Below are 27,376 nucleotides of genomic sequence, written 5' to 3'. Positions count from 1 at the left end.
GGGGACGATGGGCACGTAGCTGGGTATGATAAGGGGATTGGAGGGCTTTTCCAGCATGAGCATGTCGGGGCAATCTGCCCGTGCTAGGAACTAGTGAACCAGTCTCCGCTTGGAACCAAAACCTCGACAGTTCCACTACCAGATGGTGAGGCTAGTGCATGGTCTCGCCATCACTGAAGGTGTCGTTTGCCTTGGAGAAATTAGAGGAGGTGTGGAGCTGGGCCTTCCTTTTAGGCCATGCAGCAGCACAAGCTGTCGCTTGGCGAGCCTCTTGATCATTAAATCGCTCATGAATTTGGGGAGCGAAAGTCTAAATGGCTAGTGAGGTTGGAGAATGCACTGGTGAAGGCCTGGGTGGCCGTCTGCACCGAGCCTTGAATTGTGGCCTCCTCCTCCCTCCGAGTTTGGGAGGACTAGGGTTCGCTCGGCTGGGGTTGCTGTGGTCAGAGAGGTAGCGGGAGTTGCAGCCCGCTTCTTGGCCAATGGTTCGCGAGTAGGGAGAGGTGCAGTGGAAGAGTGGAGGTAGGAACAGCCTGGGCCACTGGCGCTGGGGCAGCGGTTCGGGCCTGCTGATGGGCATGCAGCTGGGCCTGGAGGTGGCTGCTGGTGGTTTGGAGGGAGGCGAGCTGTGTGCGTACACACAGCAGCTCTTCATAGGGGATGTTGGTGGAGTTCCGAGAGGCTATGCCTGCCCTGCTCACCTCAATAGTGCAGCGGCCAGTGGGTGGTCTCTGGACGACTGGAGGTGGTGGTGGCATGGTTCAGAACCAGGAGCGGGTCCGGGCCTTGGGCTTGTTAGGGTTAGACGGCTGTTTCTGTGCGGCAGGCTGCAGAACCAGGAAGGACTCCGGGGTGAGCCGCAGGGCCTGGGGCTTGCGGATCATAGAGCGGCTGTGCGGTGTTTGGGTGGAGCCTGACATGGTGGCGGGAGGCTAGCTGGCGTGTGCCTTGGCGGCTGGCTTGGCACTCCGATACCTCTTTTAAGGCGAAAGCCTTTTATGGCTCATACTCGCGATGTCCGTCCGTGCGATGAAATCGTGCCAACTGTGACCTCTCCCCCGCGCAGCGGCGCAACCTTCTCCCCTCCTCATCAACCGGCGCGCCGGTGGGGGCGCAGCTGCTCATAGCAACCGTGACGTCACATTGTAACGGTAGAACTAGCGCGCGCGCGTCGGCAGTGGTAGCTGTACAGCCGCTCCGTCGCCAGAAGTCTCGTTGCAGTCGTGTGTGAGAGACGCACGGTTCTGAAGCGGCCCAGTGATTCTGCGCCAAGCGGTTCGGGGAAGCGGCAGCGGACGGCAGATTCTCCCGACACCAAGCGCCGCGGAAGCACAAGGAGCGAATGCGCGTGCGACGATCCATGTACGGTGGGTTGGTTTCGCCAAGCACACTTTAGAATTTCCAAACTGTCTCTCAGTAATTTTTTTGACGAGGCATGGTGTGCAGAAGTGCGCCTTGCACGTTCTGTCCACCGTCAGGTGTGTTTTCCGCACATCTTAAATTGTGGCGTGTGGGATTGGGGCAGAAACGCGGCGCTTAAGCCTTAGGCCGTCGGCGTTCGTTTTGTTCATTGGCGTTATGTTTTAGACGCCCATTTAGACTCCGATGATTTTAAGGAAAGGAAATGTGCATAACTGGCTCCCTGTCCTGAATCGCGCTTTGAGGTACGGGGTGGGGAGGGGGTGAGAGAGAGATGTGGGCTGCATGCCTTACCGCTGACAACGTTGTGGCAGGTGCGCGGCAGCGCAGCTGCGTTCATTGGGTGAGGAGACTCTTGCGATCAACTATTAACTGCCACCTGCCAGGGTATACCCGGTTGGACGCGACGCCTATCCATCCGGAACGCGTTACAGACGCCAAACCGCGTATCCAGGTTCAGCATGTAGTTAACCGCAGCTAATTTTTAATGCGAAAGCTTTTAATGCCTCATACTGTCGTTAGCAGCCGTGTCGGCAGCCGTATCGACAGCCGCGTATCGGCACATGTGTCCGCGTTTTGACGGGTACGTGTCCATCGAGATATACGAGACAGTTACTGTGTAATTTACCCTCCTTTAATACGATTTTCAATTTCTTCATTACGGCCCCTCGTTCTCTTTCTTCTTTCACTCGCACTTCCTCCCTTCATGTAGGAGAGACGCGCCTCAGCAGTCGGGAAGAGCGGACGTGTCTCACGTCGGCTCCGCCGAATTTTATGATCCTTTCCCGAAGCATTTGCCGAAGCGCTGCGACACCATCTGGTACACTTCCAGAACAACGAGGAGACCACCCACCCTTGTTCAGGTGGGACCGTTTTCTCAAATCCTTCGAGAATTTGAAGACCAAGCGGATCGCGCGAGTTGCTAAGCCTAACAGTTAGGCCACGACTCAGCTGCCCGCCGCGGCTCCGCGGGCAAATTCTGCCGCAAACCATGACGACCCTGATGGGATACGACCCGGAGGGGATGCAGATTGTCACCATGCCGCAGGCGAAAACCCCAGTTTTCGACAAGGTTACGGAGGCGATTATCCAACGCAAGATAGAAGAGTGGGAACGCGCATCAGCCCGTGACAACCACTCGGCACGGCAAAAAGGTCGAACGCCAGATGGACGCGTCACCGCGGCAGGGGATACGCCGCTGCAGCAGACGCCCCGCACGCAAGTCAAGCGTTGGAAGCCTCCTCCGCAGCCGCGTCTGGACAAGCAAGATGCAGTGATCATAATCAAACCTAAAGGAACGCTGGATCTCAGCAAATTCAGGGGAAGCAACGCGGTCGGAAACGCCTTGCACATTGCTGCTGGCGTCGACAAGGGCTCAGCCGAGCTCAGCGTTTGGCCCATATGGGAACAGAACATCATCGTCGTCGGGGTGCGAGACGCCCAAATAATCAGAAAGATCCTGGCAATTCACGAAATTCAGCTTGGGGACAAGGCACAGGCAGTGTACTCCTACCTCCGCCCCTCCGACGACACTTGCAAAGGAGTAATACAAGTGGACCCGAGGGTTTCCAACGAAGACATCACGAACGCGCTTCGCTCCCCGGACGCACCAGTGGTGAGCGTGAGAAAATTAGGTTCCTCCAACGTGGCGGCCATCACGTTTGAAGGAAGAAAGGTTCCGTTTCACGTCTTCTACTATGGTGAAGCGGTTCCAGTACGCCTATACAAGAAAACAACGCCAGCCTGCGCACTGTGCGGGAAACTTGGACACCGGGCGGATGTTTGCCCTTGCCCTTCGAAGTCACGATATCCGCAGTGCGGTCAGCAAGATGTTCCAGAATCCCACGACTGCCAACCCAAGTGCACGGTCTGCGAAGGTCCACATCCCATGGGGTCGAATCAGTGCAAGTACAAGTACCGAACATCACAAAAAACCAAGCCCAAGACAGGAGAATTCAACCACCGGTCAAGATCCAGGCTTCGGAACCGGTCCGGCAGCAGAGGTCCATCGAGCAGCGGGGACCGACTGACCCACCAGGACCAGTCCAGCAACAACTCAGCACCACCCGGCTCACGCTCTTCAAGCAATGGACCTGGGACTACCGATAATGTGTCGCACAACAACGGCAGTCGTCCAGCCGAGAAGACAACAGGACCCCATAACAAGGAGCAGCGCAACGGCAGCAAGGTGAGCTGGGCAGATGTAGCTGCCTCCTCCCCCGAAGCGTTGGCTTACAAACGACTTAAAGCAGAGATTGAACAACTAAAATCAGAAAATAGCACATTGAAACAGCAGTTAGTCATCGCAGTCAATCCAAACAACACATTACCTCCATCGACGCAACAGGCATGTCCGATGGAAGAAGATAGGGCAGAGCTACACCCCCCGTCTCCACACCAGTTAGATGCTAGCACCCCCGAGAGGCAAGCAACTACACCAGACGCACCCCACCAGGCACCAACTCCGCAGGCACCACCATCGCAGGCACTAAAGCAGCAATATACAGAGCACCCCCAAACCCAGGAACGCATCACTCGCTTGGAAAAAACAATTCAAGACCTCATTGAAAATAAATTACAAATTATGATCGAGACGACAATCAAAAGTATGTTCGAATCAGTTATTAAACCCATGATGGAAAACCTCGAACCAGTTTTAATAAGGATGCAATCGCAGGAGATCAGAATTGACCGCAAACTTCAGGAATTATCAGATGGTTCTCACAACAGAGGCACAAAGCTGCAGGGTAAAATGGGAACTCGTCGTCTGCCAAGCACTCAGCCAGATCTACAACCTGAGGGCGCACCACATGATGAGGCACAAGTTTCTAGTGTTCAGCATGGCTCCACAACGTAGACATAAACTTACTATCCTACAGTGGAACTGCAGGGGACTAAAACGGAAGAGGGAAACATTACAGCAATACATAGACTGTCATCCCGATACGCCGCAAATAATAGCCCTGCAAGAAGTGAATATGGAGGCTAAGATCAGAGGATACTCAACACATCAAACAAATCCCTCGACATGCATCTTGGTCCACAAATCATGCACGGCAATAACTGTAGACCTTAATCTAGACAGCGACATTGAATATACCTTCATAAAAATACTGCCACAGCACAGAAACAGCAAGGGCACCTATATACTCAATATATATAGTCGCCCCAAACAGCACCGCGTAGCCTTCGACGTGATCTTTCTTAAAGCCCTAAGAGAAGCCCAAAAAGCTCCCCTAGCTATAGTTGGCGACTTTAATGCTTCTAGCCCCCTATGGGGATACCCCAGGGAAGACACGAAAGGCAGAAAACTAGCATCCGCCATCGCTGACATGGCCCTGACCCTACTCACGGACCCGCAGCACCCGACGCGAGTCGGCACCAGCGTAACGCGGGATACTTCTCCCGACCTCACGCTCATCCGCAATGCCCGCAACTATGAGTGGCTCAATACAGGAGAGACCCTAGGCAGCGATCACTACGTGCTGCAGACCATCTTCGAAAGCAACAAGCACAGCAAACCACGAGGGCAAGCCAGAATTACAGACTGGGAGACATTCAGAAAGGACACCAAACTAACCACATCCGAACAAATAACCAGCTACGAAGATTGGGCGGCTTCCATTCTCGACCTTAAAGAAAAGCTCACAAAGTCTCTTGCCACCACGGAGGACCACCCAGCTGTTGACAACCACCTCCTACACCTTTGGGAAGCAAGACGTAGTCTTATAAAACGGTGGAAAAAACAAAGACACAATCGGAAACTAAGACTTCGAATAGCCAAGCTTACTATTCAAGCAGACCAATACGCATGGGACCTCGCTCGCACCAATTGGCTAACGAAGTGCGAATCCCTCAAAGGCCGCCTAGACACCAAGGCTACATGGAACCTTCTGCGATGCCTAATTGACCCTCCGAAAGCGAAGAGTGAACAACACAGAAATTTGCATCGAGCCCTACACAGCTTTCAAGGCACGGATCATGAACTCGTGGATGAACTCACGCGTCGCTATATCTGCACCGCGCGAGACCCACAACCCTACAATAAGGAGTACCGTGGGGAACCGAACGAAGTCCTAGACAGAGATTTCACTTCAGAGGAAATCATTGCAGCACTAGCAGATATGCGCCGAGGCACAGCCCCGGGACAAGACAAAATTACTGTCGGACTTCTGGCCAACCTCGGCACGGAGGCTCTGCAGCAACTCACGGATTACATAAACGAATGTTGGCGTACCGGCACCATTCCACAAGCATGGAAAACAGCCAATGTACACTTTATTCCCAAACCCGGCAAGAAAATCAGCATTGAAAACCTGCGCCCCATATCCCTCACGTCGTGTGCAGGCAAACTCATGGAAAAGGCAGTCCACACCCGTCTCTCCAATTATCTTGAGGACAATGAGCTACTGCCACACACGATGTTTGGATTTCGGGCACACTTGTCCACCCATGATGTGCTTCTGCAAATCAAACGTGAAGTCATTGATCCCGCACGCACAAACAGTAACCGAGCGCTTCTAACACTTGACCTCAAGGGAGCGTTTGACAATGTCAAACACTCCACAATCCTCAACAACCTCCACAGCATGAACTGCGGACAGCGAGCCTACTCGTACATCAGCGATTTCCTTACGGACAGAACCGTCAACATCAGCACCGGCTCAAAACACACAACGCAAGTGAAGATGGGCACGAGAGGCACTCCGCAAGGGGCAGTACTATCCCCACTTCTCTTCAACATTGCACTCCTAAATCTCCCACCTCTTCTCAATCAGGTACAGGGCATACGCCACGCCCTGTACGCTGATGATATAACCATCTGGACAACCACGGGAAGTATGGGAATGATTGAAGAACAACTACAAACCGCGGCGACAACAGTTCAAAATTATGCCCGGGCGTGTGGACTAACGTGCTCACCCGAAAAATCCGAACTGCTAGTCTTCCGTCAACGCAAGAATCAAGACACCATCAATATCCGCGTAGACAACTCACCCATCAAGGAAGTTCAGACCATGAAGATACTGGGTCTGTACATAAATAACAACGGCAACAACCTTCTTGCCCTCCAGAAACTACGGCTCGTGAGCGAGCAAGTCGCCAGGATGATCGCCAGGATAACGACGCGCAAATCGGGGATGCGAGAAGACGATACTCTGCGACTGGTGCAGGCTTTCGTTGTAAGCCGCGTCGTCTACGTAGCGCCCTACCTCCGCCTTAAGAAGCGTGACATCAAAAACCTCGACATCATAATCAGAACTGCCTACAAGAAGGCCCTGGGACTCCCTCTTGCGACATCGACGGACCGGCTCTTGCGACTGGGTGTGCACAACACGATCGATGAGCTGATAGAGGCACACCTTACGGCGCAGGTGGTACGGCTCTCCACAACTCGAACTGGCCGACAAGTCCTGAGTGATTTAAACATCAATTGCCCCCGACAGCTAGACACCAAAACCGACATCCCAGCCTCATGGAGAGGACAACTCAAGGCAGCTCCACTACCCAGGAATATGCACCCTGATTTTCACCAGTCAAGACGACAAGCACGAGCCGAAGCCATGAAAAGACACTACGGCGGGCGCGAGGGCGTGTTCTATGTCGATGCTGCGGGTCCCGAGCAGGGAATGACGGCCGTCGCGGTAGTGCACCAAAATACAACAGTCGACGGACTCGTACTGGCTAGCCAGGACATACTGGCTGCGGAAGAAGTGGCGATTGCTCTAGCTGCAACACACACTAGCTCAATATACATTCTCACAGATTCACAGACAGCGTATCGCAATTACCTCAGGGGCAGGGTCGCACCGCTAGCAGCTAAAATCCTGCAAGATAGCTACATCCGTGGCTACCAACCCACACACAAACACTTAATATGGGTACCAGGTCACCAGGGCATCCCAGGGAACGAGAGCGCACATGCCTCAGCCCGAGCATTTCTCCCCCGGGCACCCAGTGCGGATGCCGTGGAACCTCCTACCCCACTACTAACTTACAATGACATACTTCAGCACTTAAGATTATCCCGTCGGGTCTACCCTCCGCCGGCTAAGACACTAGATAAAGGGGAGGAACAACACCTCCGAAAGCTACAGACCAACACTTACAACAACCCACGAAGACTGCATGCCATAGACCCGGAGTCATTTGACTCACAATGCAAATTCTGCGGGGAGAAGGCGGACCTGTACCATATGGTATGGGCCTGCCAACGAAATCAGGCGATCACTGTTAATAACCAGCCAACGCAGGAGGGGTGGGAGGCAGCTCTGTCCAGCTCGGACGGAAAGAGTCAAAAGCAACTCATCGAAAGAGCCCGGACAGCAGCCTACGCCAATGGGGTTCCGGACTGAGAGCTCCAACCACGGCTACAACCTCCTAAACCATTTCATTAAAATATTTTCACCACCACCACCTCCCTTCATGTACGGTGCGGTTCGGGTGTCCACCGAGATGACAGATCAATTCCCTTCCCTCAAAAAGCGTCGCATTCAAAGGGCAAGGCATCCCGCCGAACGGGTGGTGACGTTCCCCCCTTCCTGTAGGGTGCGGTTCTGGTGTCCACCGAGATGACAAAGAATTACTGTGCCATTTCCTTTCCTCAAAAAGCATTGCGTTCAAAGGGCAAGGCATCGCGCCGAATGGGTGCTGGCGTTCCGTGAACTGCCTGGCAGCGCTACAACACGCTGTCGTCTTCCACTCCTAAAGGCGAAGCTTAAGTGTCATTAATTAGCAGTTAGTATTTAGTCAATCAAAAATTAGTCACTAATTAGTAATTTGTCATCGCTTTGTCATCAATTATATGTGACGTCATCCAGTGGTGACGTCACCAGTGTCACATAGGGAAAGTGGTGCTGAAAACGATTTCGCCTTTACGCACTTTAGACAGTCAAAGTGTCCCTGAATTTTTTTTTTCTACACGGTTCACATTGAGTGACATTGCTGTTCTGGGATTAATACTCGAGGTTGCTTCAGAGTTTACGATCAGACGGATAATTTTTCATTGCAAGACGGAAAGTTTATGCATATTTGCATTAGTTGTTGCCCAGACCAGGTTACAGTAACATATGTGAAAGAAAAATAGAGCGTAATGTATTTAAAGTTTGGCGCTTATGGGAAAGAATGTGTGGCATCGTGAGGTTGCACCGGCGACAGCAGAGAGCTTTTATGTGGGATATATGAGCATCCCATTTAAAATGTGGGAAGAAAAGAATACACCAAGACTCTATTTGCTGGTTTTGAAAAATGAGTGAATGTAGTGGATGAACTACTTTATTCTTAGCACGGAAGATAACACCTTTAGATTTAATTGGGTTAACCTTGATTTGATTTACAGTGGTCCATGCTGATAGTTTTTTGAGGATATGGTTGCATGCTGCGATTAGTTGGCTGGTATTACTCTCAGAAATTAGTAAGGTACATACCATCGTCAGCATGCATAGATCACAAATTGAACTGAGGAGTCGATCATTTTCAATATCGTTTAGGTAAATATTAAATAAAAGGGGACCCAAAATACTTCCTTGTTGTACGCCACTTGTTATTGCAAGTGAGATGACCTTTGGTCGTTTATGCATACACACTGATTCCTATTCTCCAAGTTGGAGTGCAGAAAAGCCAAACCTGTCCCATGAATTTCATACGATGAAAGTTTATCAATGAGAATATTCTGATCAATGCAGTCGAACGCTTTGCTGAAATCGATAAAACTTGGGCTGTCAATAAATTATCATCAGTATTTTCCAAAATTGTTTGTTTCAGGGCTAGCAATGCAGCCTCAGTGGACTGACCCTTCTTAAAACTATACTGTGAATCTGTTAAAATACCTTTTTTATCATAAAATATTGTAATATGACAAAAAATTAGCTTTTCTAATCCCTTGCAAAATACTGGAAATACGGAAATTAGCCGGTAATTGGATGCAAGTGTGTGATCATCGCCTTTATATTGTATAGATACCCGTGCACATTTCATAGCAGTTGGAAATATACCTGACTCATGTACCAGGTTAAAGATATAAACAAGGGCAGACATTAGCAATTTTGATGCATATTTAACAGGTTTAATTTGAATATTGTCAGTATCCAGGGATCTACTATTATTTAGACCCTGAATGTGCTACATATTTCGTTCTCATCTGTAGGAGCAAGAAATAAGCTTTCAACACAATTATAAGCTAGGGCAACTGCATCTGGTGGAGTACTAGTCAGTGTTGCAATGTTTACAAAGGACGTACTGGTTCATGTGTTCAGCCAGGTCGCGATCTTTCAGTTCGCAGCCACACATAGTAATTTTTCATAGCGGTGTGATCAGATAAAAAAATGATAAAGACAATTTTTCTTTCTGATCAATCCTAAATGTTCCCGGTATATCCACAGTTTTCTCGTTTTCCTTGACACCTTGAGTGGCATCAACAGAAAATCTATTGCATATGTGTTCACAAAGATTTTAATAAATTCATCGTAAGCATCATTCATCTTCATTTTGCTGAGGACTCAAGGCCAATCATAAGTAATCACGTCAATTGTTCGAACATTTCAAAAGTATTCTGAGTGATGGAATCAACTATAATGATCTCCTTGTGTTCTCTTGTTTCTGTACTATTACTATGAAAGGTCATAACAAAAATGAAAGTACCAGAGCTATGAACCCTGGTATTAATATTTGTCAAAATGAAATTTAGTGCTGATTGCGTATTGACAATAACTCTTGTATGTATTTTGATTAGGTTTAGAAAACAAGAAGATTGCAACACAGTGTTAAATTTTCGAGTAGTGTTGGTGTAATCAAGTATATTTATTCCGAGGAGCACAATTAATCTTCCCAGTATTAGAAATATATTCGCAAAGGCCGGTCCAACAAAGGCACGAGCAAAACCATTTATTTACAATATTGGGCTGATTTCATGTGGTAGTTGGGATGTTAAAATCGCCACTGCGGACAAGGTGGAAATTGTTGCTGCGCACATATCCCAGCAATATCTAAAAAACTGAATGACAAATTTTTGTTTATGGTTAATGGGGGTTTAACGCCCCAAAGCTACTCAGGCTATGAGGGACGCCGTAGTGAAGGCCTCCGGAAAATTTGACCACCTGGGCTTCTTTGACTTGCCATGACATTGTACAGTGCATGGGCCTCTATAATTTCGCCTTCATCGAAATTCGACCGTCGTGGCTGGTATCGAATTCGCATCTTCTGGGTAAGCAGCTGAGCACCATAATCATTGAGCCACAGCGGCAGATAATGAAAGGTTTTATATTGCCTCCTGGTGAACAATATACAACAAATATGGTTTCTTTTTCGCATTGTAAGGCGGTTACCTCAAAATGAGATGTTACTTTGCTAAAGTCAGGTGCGATTTCACAGTCCTTTCTCGCCATGGCACGAACTGCAACACCACCACCTCGTCTGTCTGTACGATTTAAAAAGAAATTGTTATAACCTTGTAATTTTAACATTTGGCAACTATCAAGATACCACATTTCCAATAGCATCACAATACTAAATTTAAAGCTAAGGTCATCCAGAAATGAAGTAAGAATGGTCTCCTTTCCATTCACAGACCGTGCATTGATATAAGGAACAAATTCGCAAGATTTTGCAGGAGTTTCAATATCTTTACGGGAAATTTATTCTTGATATTTTATAACGGAATCTCTAGAACCCACAGTGCACTAGTCATTCTGCGTAATCAAATAAGCAAGACCTATACTGACGAAGAAAATGTTTTTTTTAGATCAATTTCTTGCTCTATCAACACGGCTGAGCTGCCTTCTATCTGTTTGCTTTGCATAGATTTTGCCACTGTATGACCAGACTGATTTCCATTTGTGTTCGTGCTTTTTTTTACAGCCATCGCAAGCAGTTTTTTGAGAGCAGGACAAAGATGTTCATCCGCAAAAACAGGGGCTTGGTTGTCAAGACCTGGATCATCATTTGTTAGGCGTGCTTTCTTGGTCTTCTTCAGGACAGCGTCCCACTTCATGCATGTCTTGGAACTGCAATGCAATGTTTTCTGCCTTATCAATTTTTAACTTTGGCACCTGATGGAAGGCTTCAATGTCACTTTTCGCTATCAGTTCTTCAGCAGTGCTGCCAAGGTGTGGTCATGTGTGCGCTTTTTTAGATGAGGTTAAAGAAAAAAAAAGGACGTAAATTTTAAGTGATGAAAGCATGGAGTGGGTTTATTACACAAGTAGATATTGTATATGTGCATAATTGCCACTTGGTGCAATGGAGCAGTTCTTATTTATACACTGCATCACAGTTGTGTGCCAGTGAGTGGCATTCAGTTTTTTGGGGCGTCTTCAATAGCTATGCACTGCCCACATAGGAAAGTGTGATGAAAGGAATTCTCTCAAATGTTGAAGCAGCTTAAAAACATAATGTTGCATGCTGCTTCCTCCTTGTCAATTACTGCAAGTGGATGGTTCCAGTTGCGAGCTATGGCCATATCAGCCATCGATGCTTCCGCTGCAGCATCCGTAGCCTTTGTGTAAATATCCGCCAGTTTCAGTCCCCATATGACTGCAGAGCAGTGTCTTTGCATGCAAAGAACTGCTTCTCTGTCCCTCATACCATCTGTGTGCATCAAAGTAACTAGAGCTCTGACGCAAGTCCATGTAGAGTCTCATGTCACTGCTTGTGTTTTTTTTATTTCATTTAAACTACCAGGTGTGCTCTCTTCACACTTTTGCTTTCTGATGTCATGGTGTGTGTTTTGTGTTTGCATGTGTGAGTTGCCTTTGCCTTAGTTTACTTCTTGTCTGTTTATGATGAACTCTGAATGGCTCATGTGCTCGTATGAACGGAGATTTTCTTGGGAAAACATCTCTGCATGAGCAGCAGCAGTAGCTTTCATTGTATTGCGGTCAGATATTGCTAGAGTGAATTTGAACTCCCTTGAAAATAAACCCTTTAGCTTATGTGCATTTTATTGCATTTGCAGATAGAAAACATTCTTGTAGTTTTGCTTATTGTAGTCATCAGAAAGAACTGAATTTCATACTGTCAGGTACAATTCTGGCACTGCATGAGTGATATCTGTTGCTATGAGCATGTAGTTTGCACTGTGATGCCTTTCTTTGCACATTTAGGTCTAAGCAAGTAGTCGCATTGTGCTACAGAATGTGCAGAAGTGTTAATGATTTGCATTTAGTTTTACTTTGGTTGTTCCTGTCATATAACACTGCTACTTATTGTTGATGGTCGTCATCATGAGTTTCTGGAATTCCTGAACAGCTGTTGCCACTTGTTTACTCTCTATGTTTAATTTTTTACATCTGTAAAGAACACTTAGTGCATGCTTTGCAGGATTCCAGTAATTTTATACAACCAAATGCAAGTTGCAATTTTTTCTCCTTCTTCGCATATTGTTTTTCAAGGTTTATATCAGAAGAAGGAGGAGGCATTGAGTGACAGCGCCAGAGGGGAGGGAAGAAACATTTGCCGGTCCTTACAAAAAAGTTGCGCGGTGCTTCCTACACCCCTCATTAGGCACCCTCGCCAGACAGCAAGTCTATGAAGCTATCACTTCAGATACTAGCGGTTTTTTTAAGTGTGCTTGATATTACACATGAGAACTTTGCTTGACGCGGGAGCAATGCACTCCTTCATTCTAGTCAATTCCCTTTGAATTGTCTATGCCGTGTGTTCGTTGTCAAAACTGTAAATTAGTCCACATTAGTTCTTCAGAAATTATCCTTTTCCTCTGTACTTGCCACTTTCCTCTTTTGAACCCATTTGTGATGTGACTGCATGTGCAAAATGATCCATTGCTTTCAATGTATTCGCACTTCTTACTTTGTGGTCTTGAGTTTTTACATGAAAACGTCCTGAGTGAGTTGGGGTTATGAATCAGTCCGTGCTCATTTCTTAAGTTTGGTTGCGAGTACTTTGTCTACAGGAGTTTTGGCATAAAGTCGGGTGCCTTTAAACTGGTGGCACCACTCTTTATCTCAGCTTGATCTCCAAGTTCGCTAGCTTGTTGCAGAAGTATGTTATAATAACCGGTGAGGCAAGAGCTCCCATGCTTGACTAACGGAATCATAAGGCTTGGTTGCCTAATGTTGTGGGCATACGCATAACTTGCACACTGGAAGGTACACTATCTGCCTTAGCGGGATACTTGCTTGTACCAACTACGGAAATCATCAGGGTGGACAAGCAGGCAAGCATAGCTGTACCATTGCAGCGTCTGAAGCAGTGTTTTTACAGCAGGGGCTTCTAACACATGCACTTTTGCATCTACTCTGGCAACTATTCGTAACAATCTGGCCACTCCAGTGACAGCTGTACACAACTCAACCACCTGGTTCACAGGCATACATGCGGAAATCTAGTTAAATTAAAGCCAATTTTAGCACTCGCTGTGAGACCTAAGGACAAGAGTACTGGACAGACAAACCCATTCAACCATTCAGTGTATGCAAGTGCAAAGCAAAAAACAAGTGAGCAAAGACATGAAACACCACTGCGCAGTCTTGTATTGTATTGAAAAAAATTTTCGTTCGAGAGGGGGTACAGTTTGTGTTCCATGACAGATTGGTCAAGAAAGTATGTGCCAATGTACCCAGAAACTTTTCTTTTTTTACCATCAGTAGTCTCTGCTTTTTGGAAATCTGCAGTACAAACCAGCTTTGTCGACAGAAAACCTATGAGAAGAGCCATTTATTCTAATGTGCTACTGAAGCAAACTCGCAAAGCACTTTTCCTCATGCCAAACAAATGCATAATCAAATAGTGTGTGTTCTCTGCTGCTCTTCAAGCAGCAATTGTTAGTTGCTTCCAGTTGGCCTAACTATAATCTTGCTTTCAAAGTCACACAGGGACCTGAAATGACAGTTCTTGAACACACAGTGTACATGTGCTTTTGCTGTTGGCACTGGGCCTTTTTTTAATTTTGGCTATTTTTCTTAATTTTACTTGCAGACATCTGAACCAACACCGTCTGGAGATTTAGTACGGGTACCAGTCTGCAGAGGCATGAAGCAAGTGGAAAAATTTGTCAATTCACTTCACTGCGCAGCTCAGCCAACATTACCACCGTCTCATTGTGCCCCTGGCTTCCCTACTTAGATAATCTTGAACTTGGACTGAATGTAACTCGAACTCAACAGCCAGCTTTGCATACCAAGAATATTGATCTTTTTCAGTTGAAGCCGAATTCCAAAAACTAATTTCAACATACTTTTATTGGTTTTTTCGGTTTAAACCAAAAGGACCAACTCTTATTTATAGCACATTGCCACTGGTTTTATTAGATAGACATTCTTAGCCTGTGTGTATATACAAGGTCATTGTTGTCATGACAGCATTAATGAGTTGGGTGAAAGAGTTAAAGTACACAGCTATTAACGATTCGAAGCTGGCTTGACTTGGTCCGTCCATTTCTCTTGATAAACTAACATTAGCACTTCGGCAAGGGAACATCAATGTGGAAAAGTTTGTTTTAAAGCCGAGTTCCTTTTAGCATCAAGCCGTTGACTCCAATGTTGCATATGTTTGTATGACGGTTGTTTATGGTTGCTTTCTGCATTCAATTTGTTGAGGCACTAGTGCCATGTGAGGTGCTGTGGTTGACTCCAAATGCTCTGGACAATGCAGGTTAGGTCTCCACACGTCGGAGCTGTGAGCCATCTCCTGGAGAAAGTCCACGTGCGAAGAGGTCTCCTTCACCCCATGGTGTAGCAACTCCTCGTACTGACATGGAAAATCGCCAGAGTAAACACAGAGCCAACCGGCTACACCAGTGCAACCACTGTAAGAAGACCTTTGTGAGGAAATGGGACCTGGATCAACATCTTCGCATCCACACCAATGAGCGTCCATATCAGTGCGACATCTGTGGCAGCAGATTTAAGCGGGCAGGACAATTGAGTGTACACCATCGCATCCACACCGGAGAGCGTCCTTTCCACTGTGAACACTGTGGCAACAGATTTAAACTTAGGCACCACTTGGTTAAACATGTTCGCACCCACACAGGAGAGAGGCCGTACCAATGCCAGCTGTGCCCCATGACCTTTAAACAAAATCATCACCTCGCGAGTCATGTGCGATCCCACAAGGGCGAGAAACCGTTTCAGTGTCGCTTCTGCACAAAGGCGTTTGCTGAGAAGCGCAGTTTGGAACTCCATGAAGAGAGAGAGCACTCTTCAGTTACTAGAGTTCCATAATGTTCTGGTGCCGTTTCATATAGTTAACTATGACAACCATTCCTAGCTTATCTACAAATATGCTTATGCTGGCCATGTAACTGCTATGTTGACAAAATCCATTTGTGAAATATGCATTCACCTGCCATCACTACAGATTGGTACAGTGTTGCTCTTTAGATGGTGTTCCTTCAGGTGAAGCATGTGTGCATTAAGCTCCCAAACAGGCAATTTGTGTTTAAATCATCAAAGGCCCGCATATCCTCTCTTTTCGATTCCAACAATACTTCCAGATTCATGGTTGCTCTAAAGGGACACTGACGACAGATTAAACGCTGCGATGTTCAAATGGCAACGAAGCTACTTACTCTCAAAACAGTTTTATGTATTAGAAAGGATGAAAGAGAGAATTGCAGGTAGTGGCTGTCTTTACAAGCATAGAGCGATGAACTCGAGGCGCTTTTTGGTGCACGAATTCCTGATGGTAGACTACACCGCCATTCACTTCTCTATGCAATTTTTCACAGCAATAAATGCATCTTATGCAGCTTGAAAAGCACAAATATGGTGCGAAATTTCATAGATTTGGCTTTTCTTAAACGATAGACTAGTTTCCCTTGATGGTTTTTAATGTGACATGAAGCAGGTAGTGTTTTAACCTTCGTGATTTACGGGCAAGACACGTCTTTTCAAGTGTGTAGGTGTCTCAAGCAGTGAAGTACTTCCTTCATTCCACTTTATTGGGCTGTTGTCTCCCAAACACTCAGCTTTCATCTTCACTGAATCATTCTTTTGCCAGTGCATTTTTTTGCCTTTCCCTAACATGAGTGCTGCGAAAAGAAAAGGGTGCCTATCTCACAGTGATGCATTGTAAGTAAATTTTTTTGGCATTGGTTTGCTAATTCATGCATTAAAGTCATTACAGCTACATTGGCTTGATTCAGTGAAAGTGCAATGAAATGTAGCTCTTGTTACTTTATACAGGGTGTTTCACCTAAGACTACATAATGTTTAAAAATAGGTTTTTTGACCTAGAAGAGCATATTTTTGGGCATACCGTCATCAGAAAAGAGCTAGGACATGCTAACGAGTAGGCTGGTTAACTAATATTGAATAGTTAACTTTTAACTATTACCATCAGGTTCCTTAATTACTAAGCGGCATGTATCCCACTGTAAGTAGTATCCATTTTAAAATTTCGAAAAAGCAATTACCCTCGGTGCTGTGGCCCCATCAAATTTTGGCTGTTTTGACAAGTTAAGTGCACTGGAGAGGTTGCTTTGTCTGCAAGCTTCTCAGAAGTGTATGTATTTTTGCAAGATTTAGCGAAAAATTTGTTGGGCTGCAGCGGCGAGGGTAACCGCATTTTCGAATTCTGAAAACTGATACGGATATTAACTTTAGTGGGCTACACGCCTCTTCATAAGTATGTGTTTTAACAGTAATAGATAAAAATTAACTATTGAATATTAGTTAACAATTCTGCTAGTTGGCACGTCTTCGTTGCTTTCTGATGTACTACATCACTCGTGAATCTATGCCAAAAAAAGCGCTCTTTTAGCTCAAAAGGCATATTTCTAAAAATTATGTAGTCTTAAGTGAAACACACTGTATATTCATGTTGGTCTAACCGCATCAGTGAGAGGTGTGAAAAGAGACAGTGTAATGCATAGCTTGGAGAAGCTGTGGTGACATTTTGTATGCCGGCTTTAAGAGTGGACTTTTGACAGTTGTAAGGATAAATGAACAGGATTTCACTGCACCGGGCTCTGCATTACCATTTATTCAACAAGTGCCTCTGTTTTGAATGTCTGTGTGTGAGATATCACTGTTGCAATGTGTGATGTCAACATTTTCAGTGTTTTGTGTAGTTCAGCTCACGATTTTTGCATTAGCTTCATGAAAGTGGTTGCGGTGTTTCACTTTATTGCAGCCTTTTTTTGACGTCCCGAACTAATAACAGTTTTACTGAAACGAGCCTCCCCTCATTTGCATCATATTTCTGTGCAAACCCAAAACATGCCATGCTGACAAGAGGTCAACTGATTTGTGGTCATTGAGATAAGCACTGCTCGCATTGATTACAATGTATGCAAATTCAGATGTGGAAACCAAGTAGCATGTATGGAGAAAATTTTACTAAAATGTAGAGGGAAGTTCAGTGTTGTGTTGTTATCTTGCATTTTCTGTCTTTTTTTGCATGACATTGCTTATTTCACGAGTGTTTTTTTTAGGTTTTGGAGCCAGAAAGTTCTGTGCTGTGCCCATTTGCTATATTTTTTTATTTTCAGTGGAATCCCAAAGCTTTGTGTTGCTTTCTAAGATAACATTTCTCTACCAAGTGTCGCATTGTGCACATCAGAAGCGAATTAGAGATTCAGCAATAGGTGTTTCATGTCATATGATTACTTGGGCTGCTGCCTTTAGGGTGAATATCAAGGTGTTATAAAAATTTTTCATTATTAAAATTTTTTTCTTGGAGAGATCTGAGCTGGTCAGTTATGTACAAAATTAAAATGTTATATGGAAATCATTAATAAAATCGCCTTGGAGTTTGGTGGTGATTCCAGAGGTGACCAATTATAATGAGAATTACCAAAAAGTATGAGTAAATAGAAATGAGTAAGAGAAGTTCATGTAATCTTGCTTGTTATTGGTGAAATTTTTTGTAGTTTTATAGCTTTTTGTAGCTTCAGCTTTTTGTTATTTGTTTGCTTTGCTTTTTTTTGCTTTAAGGCTGCCGAGAATACTTGTGTGCATGCTCAGGTGGAGCTTGGTGTCATTGCATTTGTCAATTCTTTGTTTTGTTGTACTTGTGTTTGTCGTTTGCTTTCTGAGTGTCTATGGGACATGTGATGATGCTGGAGTGTGACATAAAAGGTATTAGAGTCGACTATACATTCACTGCCTTTCTTGTCGGTTTTCTGGTGAAATTTTCGCACCTCAGGTGTTTACGTGGAGCACAATCTCCTCCAGCCTTGTGCAGTTGCTTGCAAGCTTTCAATGCTTTTTAGAGTCGCAGCTTTACTGGGGCTTCTTGTGGTTTTAAGGGTGTCGTTTTCGTGAAATAACCAAAACCTCCTTCATTCACCGACTGACAAAGAGAGTGTTGTACAGGTGTTCCCGATCTATGACCTATGGACCCTCATTTAGACCCTCAAAAAAAAGAGCACCCGCGATTTCAGTTAAAGTTGTCACTCTGAATCTCTAGCAGCTAATGCAGTAGTTAGTGAAATTGCAATTCTTGAACATGCAAAGGACATAGTGATGCTCTTGGTATTGGGGCTTTCTTTCAATTGGCCTTTTTTTCCGTTTTATGTTGCAGGCATTTGAACGAACATCATCGAGATAGTTAGTGCAAGCTGAAAATGGAAGATTTTTGCAAAACATCTTGCCAACAGTTATGGACGAAATGGATATACTTTCATAGCTGTTGAAATAGTGCACCATGTGATGTGAAGCGTAGTAGTTTTGAACAAAGCGGAGTGCATCAGTCTATTTCGTTACATTAAAAGCTCATTCACTTGAGTGAGACGTGGAGAATGTGTGTTGTCAATTATACCATGTGTGACGTTGTGTTTAAGCATGAAACAATATGCTAAAGAAGAGTTGTCATTATTAGGGGAAGTCTCTCGAGAAAGAGGTTACTTCCTTCCTGTTTGCCTAACTATTATCTACCTTTCAAAGTCACACATGAACCTGAAATGACCGCTCTTGAACACACAGTGTTTGCTGTTGGCACTGGGCCTTTTTTAATTTTGGCTTTTTTTTCTCAATTTTACTTTGCAGACACCTGAACAACACCGTCTGGAGATTTAGTACGGGTACCAGTGGAAGGATTTTTCCAAAAAATATTCCAACGTTCATGGACCCAATGGATTGACGTTCAGAGTTTTGTGAATAGTGCAGCAAGTGATGTAAAGAGTAGCGTCTGTGAAGTGGAATGCATCTAAATGTATTTTGTTGCATCAAGAACTCATCCAGATGAGCCGGATGTGGAGGATATGTGTTGTGAAATATTCCTAGTGAGACATTGTGTCTGAGCATAGAGAAACTGCATGCCAAAGAAACCTTTGGATTATTTGTTGAAGTCTCTGGTAAAAAAAAATTGTGCTGGTGCAGAGGTAGTTCTTCTGCACCTGTGCATTTTGTGTGCCATCTGTCGCCTTACTTTATTCCTTCAGTGCCTTTGGTTTTCATAATTGCCTTCTTTTGTTTGTCCCTTGTGGTTCTGGTAATATACAGTTGAATTTTGTGGAATTTATGAATTCAGCTTCTATTTTCTTATTATATATATCTATATAATTTTGTTATGAATTTTTCTCTTGAAAATCATCAATTCTAGCAATGAGTTAGTGACTTGAATTATTCACTCTCAGTGAATTGTTGACTTTCTTCAGTGATTTAATGTGGAGTTTTGTGTGGTCAGAAGTCGCATAGTCTGCCTCGGAATTTCTTCAGCATGAGCACTTTGTTTACCAGTAATTAATGTATCACCAATTTTTCACTGGAAGTGTGCTTGTTGAAGGTATTGCTTTCATCATAAAAACTAGCACATTTTAATGAGACGGCCAGCAGACAAGAACGCCAGTGGAAATTGACTTCTCCAAACTAGATTTTCAAGTTTTCTTTAGGTAGTTGCATTGGGTTGAGCAAGGCATTGGGGCTCCAAGTGGCATGGGTGTTGATTCGCGCTATGTAACTGAGGCTCAGTCGTCGCCGTAGCCTGACCACAATACTTTTTATGATAACCATGCATGGTTTCATGTCAGAGTCCGTAATGCAGTTTTTAAATCTGCTTGACCAACTAACTGCTCTACGCGGTTGGTGGTAGTGAACAAGCACCTCTTAGCTTGCAGACGGCGAGGTGGTTGTGCTTCCTGGTCTGCAGAGGCATGAAGCAAGTGGAAAAATTTGTCAAATCACTTAACAGCGCAGCTCAGCCAACATTACCACCGTCTCATTGTGCCCCTGGCTTCCCTATTTAGATAAATTTTGAACTTGGACTGAATGTAACTCGAACTCAACAGCCAGCTTTGCATACCAAGAATATTGATCTTTTTCAGTTGAAGCCGAATTCCAAAAACTAATTTCAACATACTTTTATTGTTTTCTTTCGGTTTAAACCAAAAGGACCAACTCCTATTTATAGCACATTACCACTGGTTCTGTTAGATAGACATTCTTAGCCTGTGTGTATATACAAGGTCATTGTTGTCATGACAGCATTAATGACTTGGGTGAAAGAGTTACTGTACAATATTAACGATTCCAAGCTGGCTTGACTTGGTCCGTCCATTTCTCTTGATAATCAAACATTAGCACTTCGGCAAGAGAACATCAATGTAGAAAAGTTTGTTTTAAAGCCGAGTTCCTTTTAGCATCAAGCCGTTGACTCAAATGTTGCATATGTTTGTATGACGGTTGTTTATGGTTGCTTTCTGCATTCAATTTGTTGAGGCATTAGTGCCATGTGAGGTGCTGTGGTTGACTGCAAACGCTCTGGACAATGCAGGTTTGGCCTCCACGCATCAGAGCCGTGAGCCATCTCCTGGAGAATATGCACGTGTGAAGAGGTCTCCTTCACCCCACGGTGTAGCAACTTCTCGTACTGACATGGAAAATCGCCAGAGTAAACACAGAGCCAACCAGCTACACCAGTGCAACCACTGTAAGAAGATCTTTGTGAGGAAATGGGACCTGGATCAACATCTTCGCATCCACACCAATGAGCGTCCATATCAGTGCGACATCTGGGGCAGCAGATTTAAGCCGGCAAAACAATTGAGTGAACACCGTCGCATCCACACCGGAGAGCGTCCTTTCCGCTGTGAGCACTGTGGCAACAGATTTAAACTTAGGCACCACTTGGTAAAACATGTTCGCACCCACACGGGAGAGAGGCCGTACCAATGCCAGCTGTGCCCCATGACCTTTAAACAAAATCATCACCTCGCGAGTCATGTGCGATCCCATAAGGGTGAGAAACCATTTCAGTGTCGCTTCTGCACAAAGGCGTTTGCTGAGAAGCGCAGTTTGGAACTCCATGAAGAGAGAGAGCACTCTTCAGTTACTGGAGTTCCATAATTGTCTGGTGCCCTTTCATATAATTAACTATGACAAGCATTCCTAGCTAATCTACAAATATGCTTATGCTGGCAATGTAACTGCTATGTTGACAAAATCCATTTGTGAAATATGCATTCATATGCCATCACTGCAGATTGGTACAGTGTTGCTCTTTAGATGGTGTTCCTTCAGGTGAAGCATGTATGCATTAAGCTCCCAAACAGGCAATTTGTGTTTAAATCATCAAAGGCCCGCATATCCTCTCTTTTCGATTCGAACAATACTTCCAGATTCATGGTTGCTCTAAAGCGACACTGACGACAGATTAAACGCTGCGATGTCAAAATGGCAACGAAGCTACTTACTCTCAAAACACTTTTATGTATTAGAAAGGGTAAAAGAGAGGAATGCAGGTACTGACTATCTTTACAAGCGTAGAGCGATGAACTCAAGGCACTTTTTGGTGCACGAATTCCTTATGGTAGACTACACCGCCATTCACTTCTCTATGCAATTTTTCACAGCAATAAATGCATCTTATGCGGCTTGAAAAGCACAAATATGGTGGCAAATTTCATACATTTGGCTTTTCTTAAACAATAGAATAGTTTCCCTTGATGGTTTTTAATCTGACATGAAGCACGTAGCGTTTTAACCTTCGTGATTTACGGGCAAGTCACGTCTTTTCAAGTGTGTAGGTGTCTCAAGTGATGAAGTACTTCCTCCATTCAACTTTATTAGGCTTTTGTCTCCCAAACACTTAGCTTTCATCTTCACTGAAACAAGTTCTTTTGCTAGTGCATGCTCTTGCCTTTCCCTAACATGAGGGCTGCGAAAAGAAAAGGGTGCCTGTCTATCTCGCAGTGATGCATCGTATGTAAATTTTTTTGGCACTGGTGTGCTAATTCATGCATTAAAGTCATTACAGCTATCTTGGCTTGATTCATTGAAAGCGCAATGAAATGCAGCTCCTGTCACTTTGTACAGGGTGTTTCACCTAAGACTTTACATGCTTTTTAAAAATAGGCTTTTTGACCTAGAAGAGCACATTTTTGGGCATACCATCATCATAAAAGAGCTAGGACATGCTAACGAGTAGGCTGGTTACCTAATATTGAATAGTTAGCTTTTTAACTATTACCGTCAGGTTACTTAATTATTAAGAAGCATGTACCCCACTGTGTAGTATCTGTGTCAGTTTTTAATATTTTGTAAACACAGTTACCCTCGCCGCTGTTGCCCCATCAAATTTTGGCTGTTTTGACAAGTTCTCTGGAGAGGTTGCTTTCCCTGCAAACATCTGAGAAGTGGATGTATTTTGTCAGGATTTAGCCAAAATTTGTTGGGCTACAGCAGCGAGGGTAACTGCGTTTTCTGAATTCTAAAAACTGATACAGATATTAAATTTAGTGGGCTACACAACTCTTCATATTCATGTGCCTAACAATAGATGAAAAGTTAACTATTCAATATTAGCAAGTCTGCCAGTTAGCACATCTTAGCTGTTTTCTGAAGTACTACATCGCTCACCAAGCTATGCCAAAAAAGCGCTCTTCTAGCTCAAAAAGCATATTTCTAAAAATTATGTAAAGTCTTAAGTGAAACACCCTGTATATTCATGTTGGTCTAACCGCATTAGTGAGAGGTGTGAAAAGAGACAGTGTAATGCATAGCTTGGAGAAATGGGGTGAGATTTTGTATGCTGGCTTTAAGAGTGGACTTTTGACAGTTGTAAGGAAAAATGAAAAGGATTTTGCTGCGCCGGGCTGTGCATAACTATTTATTCAACAAGTGTCTCTGTTTTGAATGTCTGTGTGTCGGATGTCACTGTTGAAAATTGTGACCTCGACATTTTCAGTGTTTTGTGTGGTTCAGCTGACGGTTTTTGCATTATCTTCAAGAAAGTGGTCGCGGTGTTTCACTTTATTGTAGCCTTTTTTTCACGTCCCAAACTAATAACCGTTTTACTGAAACGAGCCTCCCCTCATTTGCATCATGTTTCTGTGCAAACCCAAAACATGCCATACTGACAAGAGGTAACTGATTTGTGGTCACTGAGATAAGCACTGCTCGCATTGATTACAATGTATGCAAATTCAGATGTAAAAACCAAGTAGCATGTGTGGAGAAAATTTTACTGGAATGTAGAGGGAAGTTCAGTGTTGTGTTGTTATCTTGCATTTTCTGTCTTTTTTTGCATGACATTGCTTATTTCACGAGTGTTTTTTTGTTTTTAGGTTTTGGAGCCAGAAATTTCTGTGCTTTGCCCATTTGCTATATTTTTTATTTTCATTGGAATCCCAAAGCTTTGTGTTGCTTTCAAAGATAACATTTCTCTACCAAGTGTCGCACTGTGCACATCATAAGCGAATCAGAGATTCAGCAATAGGTGTTTCATGTCATATGATTACTTGGGCTGCTGCCTTTAGGGTGAATATCAAGGTGTTATAAAAATTTTTCATTATTAAAATTTTTTTCTTGGAGAGATCTGAGCTGGTCAGTTATGTACAAAATTAAAATGTTATGCAGAGATCATTAATAAAATTGCCTTGGAGTCTGGTGGTGATTCCAGAAAGGCGACTCCTTATAATGAGCACTACCAAAAAGTATGACTAAATACAATTGAGTAAGAGAAGTTCATGTAATCTTGCTTGTTATTGGTCATGTTTTTTTTTTTTCTCTGTCTGTATTTCTTCTCATCCATGGTGAATTCTTGTATGCCTCTCTGCTTTTTTTTGCTTTCCCAATGGCTTCAAGGCTGCCAAGGGTTCTTGTGTGCGTGCTCAGGTGGAGCTTGGTTTCATTGCATTTGTCAATTCTTTGTTTTGTTTCACTTGTGTTTGTCATTTGCTTTTTGAGTGTCTATGGAAGATGTGATTGATGCTAAAGTGCTATAAAAAGGGCATTAGAGTTTACTATTCATTCACTGCCTTTCTTGTCAGTTTCTTGTGAAATTTTTAGACTTTATGTGTCTATGTGGAGCACAATCTCCTCCAGTCTTGTGCAGTTGCTTGCAAACTTTAAGTGCTTTTTAGAGGTGTAGCTTTACTGGGCTTCTTGTGGTTTTAATGGTGATGTTGTCGTGAAATAACCAAAACCTCCTTCATTCACCCATTGACAAGGAGAGTGTTGTACAGGTGTTCTCGATATATACCTAAGGACCCTCATTTTGACCCTCAAAAAAAGAGCACCCGCGATTTCAGTTAAAGCTGTCACTCTGAATCTCTAGCAGCTAATACAGTAGTTATTACAATTGCAATTCCTGAACATGCAAAGGACGTCCTGTTGCTTTCGGTATTGGGGCTTTCTTTCACTTAGCCTCTTTTTATGTTGCATTCATTTGAACCAACATCATCGAGGCAGTTAGCTCAAGCTGCAAAAGGAAGAATCTCGCAAAACATCTTGCCAGCAGTTATGGACCCAACGGATTTACTTTCATAGCTGTTGAAATAGTGCACCATGTGGTGTCAAACGTAGTATTTTTGAACAAAGCGGGGTGCGTCAGACCCTATTTGGTTACGTTAAAAGCTAGTTCAGTTGAGTGAGACATGGAGAATGTGTGTTGTCAATTATACCATCAGTGACATTGTGTTCTAGCATAAAGAAATGACATGCTAAGGAAAACTTGTCATTATTGGAGGAAGTCTCTCGAGAAAGAGGTATTCTGTTGCCTTGGTAGCCTTCTTGTGCTTGTGCATTTTCTACACCATCTGTGACCTTACTTTATATGCTTCAGTTCCTTCCGTTTTGATAAATGCCTTGCCTAGTTTGTGAATTGTTATTCTGTTGCCATGCATGTGAATTGTTCGACTTCAACTATGAAACGTCTGCTCTTATGTTTTACTTATACCTATGTACGTAATGTTCTCATGAAACGACAGCAAAGTCGTCAGTTTTAGCTTTCCTTTTTGTGGTGTCAGGTGTTGAAGAAGAAATTTACGTGTGCATTGTTTTAACTGATTTCAACTGATGCTCATAGTTTCCACATGTGTTGACAGCAAATATACTGTGTGATCTTATTGTGGTTCTGGTTTGAATAACCATTGTTCATGTTTCATCATGTGCACAGCATTACTTGCACTTCTCTAAGCAGCATATTTGCTATGTGCATGTAGTCTCTATCCTCTGGTTTGTGCAAACTAGGAAATTAAAATTTGGACTAAATCTGCGAAAAGCTGAGCATTGCCTTGCGAGGAATCCAGTCTTGCTAGCAGATTCTTGCAAATGACATTGCTTTGAAGATTTACATCCGATGACCAGGACTGTGGACTCGGTAGGGCCCTGTTGTTGTGAAGGCCATTCAAGATGCATACCTTTTAATTCCAAGAGTGCTTGACTTGTTGTGATCATTTTTCTTTATAACTGAACATTGGCACGATTGCAAGAAAAATTTGTCGTTAAAAAATTTTGCTTAAAGGTAATGTTTCTTTTAACATAAACCTGTAATGCATGTGTTGCATATGTTTATACGACTTCTGTGGCCATATAGGCTGTTATCTGTTGTCAAATGGCACTCTCGTTGAGTGGAAATGCTCTGTTCTTCACGACGCAGGTCTTGTTGCTGTGCATCACACCCACGAGCCACCTCCTGGAGAAAGTTCACTTGTGGGAAGACTTCCTGCACCCCACTGTGTAGCAACTCCTCGTATTAAGATGGAAAATCACCAGAGTAAACGCACAATTAACCAGCTACACCAGTGCAGCCACTGTAGGAAAACCTTTACACGAAAAAGCCACCTGGTTGTTCACCTCCGCATCCACACCGGAGAGCGTCGTTACCAGTGTGACCACTGTGGCAGGAGAGTTTCATACAGTGGCCACTTGCGTAAACACGTCCGCACCCACACGGGGGAGAGGCCATACAAGTGCCGTCTGTGCCCCATGTCCTTTACACAAGGTCATCACCTCACAAGGCATATGCGATCCCACAAGGGCGAGAAACCATTTCAGTGTTGCTTCTGCACAAAGGCATTCACTGCGAAGTGTTCATTGAGAAGCCATGAAATGAGAGAGCACTTTTCAGATACTCCAGAGCCATAGTGTCATGGTGCCTTGTGATAATGCTAGCTATAACAAACATTTCTAGCTAACCTACTTAAGTGCGTACGTTTGCTTTGCATGTGCCATTTTGCCTCCTCAATGCGTGGCAAAGACATTCAGATGCCCTCACAGTGCAATGGTACAAAGCTACTCATTGGCTGCTATTCCTGAGACCATGCATGTGCCTGCTAATTTCCCCAACGTGCATGATGGGTTAAAATCAAAGCTGTCATGAATAGGATCTCTTCCTTTTAAAGCAATGATTTCAAACTGATGGTTGAAATTTACATAATCAAGCTATGTTAACACAACATAGTGCTGGCAGCGTTTTTAAAGGGACCGGTCGCTGAATTCTAAGCACACAGTTTTTTTCGCCACAGTAGAAAACTTGTTGACTGAGGTGCTCTAATCTGGGGCAGTTTTGGTGGAAACTTTGATTTTATCAATGAATTCTTTCTGTAATGATTTTCTGTTATAATGTTTTCTGCATGTATTTTGTTTCTGCATAACTTGAGTGTTTTGTTACATTTGGGAGCCAGAGATTGCTTGACTGTATTCATTTCATTGATTTGTCATCCATTAAAGTTCAAACAGCCTTCAGCTTTCGCAAATAACATTTGACGGCAGTGCAGTGGCTAATCACAGTCTCTATTTCTTCACCCTTGTTCATGGTGACCGCTTTTTCATGG

General features: G+C 44.1%; 3 protein-coding genes across 3 annotated transcripts in view; all 3 read left to right on the top strand.

The window, feature by feature from the left end:
• Positions 1 to 660: 660 nt before the first annotated feature.
• On the top strand, positions 661 to 18,478 carry LOC149331516 (uncharacterized). The gene is made up of 2 exons (XM_089557354.1): positions 661 to 852; positions 15,033 to 18,478. The coding sequence occupies exons 1-2, from the start codon at positions 661 to 663 to the stop codon at positions 15,597 to 15,599; spliced, it is 759 nt and encodes a 252-aa protein (XP_089413480.1). The 3' UTR covers positions 15,600 to 18,478.
• Positions 800 to 27,376, top strand: part of LOC149331514 (uncharacterized) — a 49,906-nt gene continuing 23,329 nt past the window's right edge. The window contains exon 1 of the mRNA XM_089556699.1: positions 800 to 1,367. The gene's annotated coding sequence lies outside the window, so the exon portion shown is untranslated. The remainder of the gene's footprint in view (positions 1,368 to 27,376) is intronic.
• Positions 18,613 to 22,721, top strand: LOC149331515 (uncharacterized). The gene has a single exon (XM_089556693.1). It carries the CDS (start codon positions 21,009 to 21,011, stop codon positions 21,663 to 21,665), a length of 657 nt encoding a protein of 218 aa, XP_089412819.1. The 5' UTR covers positions 18,613 to 21,008; the 3' UTR covers positions 21,666 to 22,721.

The sequence above is a fragment of the Amblyomma mixtum genome, chromosome 8 (assembly GCF_055824585.1).
Source record: "Amblyomma mixtum isolate Tamu chromosome 8, ASM5582458v1, whole genome shotgun sequence".
Taxonomy (NCBI): domain Eukaryota; kingdom Metazoa; phylum Arthropoda; class Arachnida; order Ixodida; family Ixodidae; genus Amblyomma; species Amblyomma mixtum.
Note: the sequence above shows the minus strand (reverse complement) of the source record. Positions and strands in the feature narration are given on the sequence as shown.

Excerpts from the sequence above, each read along its gene's own strand:
- LOC149331516 (XM_089557354.1), top strand. The coding sequence starts at position 661 with ATGTTGGTGGAGTTCCGAGAGGCTATGCCTGCCCTGCTCACCTCAATA. Across the intron at positions 853-15,032 it reads GAACCAGGAAGGACTCCGGG|GTCTCCACACGTCGGAGCTG; the intron begins GTGAGCCGCAGG and ends AATGCAGGTTAG.
- LOC149331515 (XM_089556693.1), top strand. The coding sequence starts at position 21,009 with ATGGTTGCTTTCTGCATTCAATTTGTTGAGGCATTAGTGCCATGTGAG.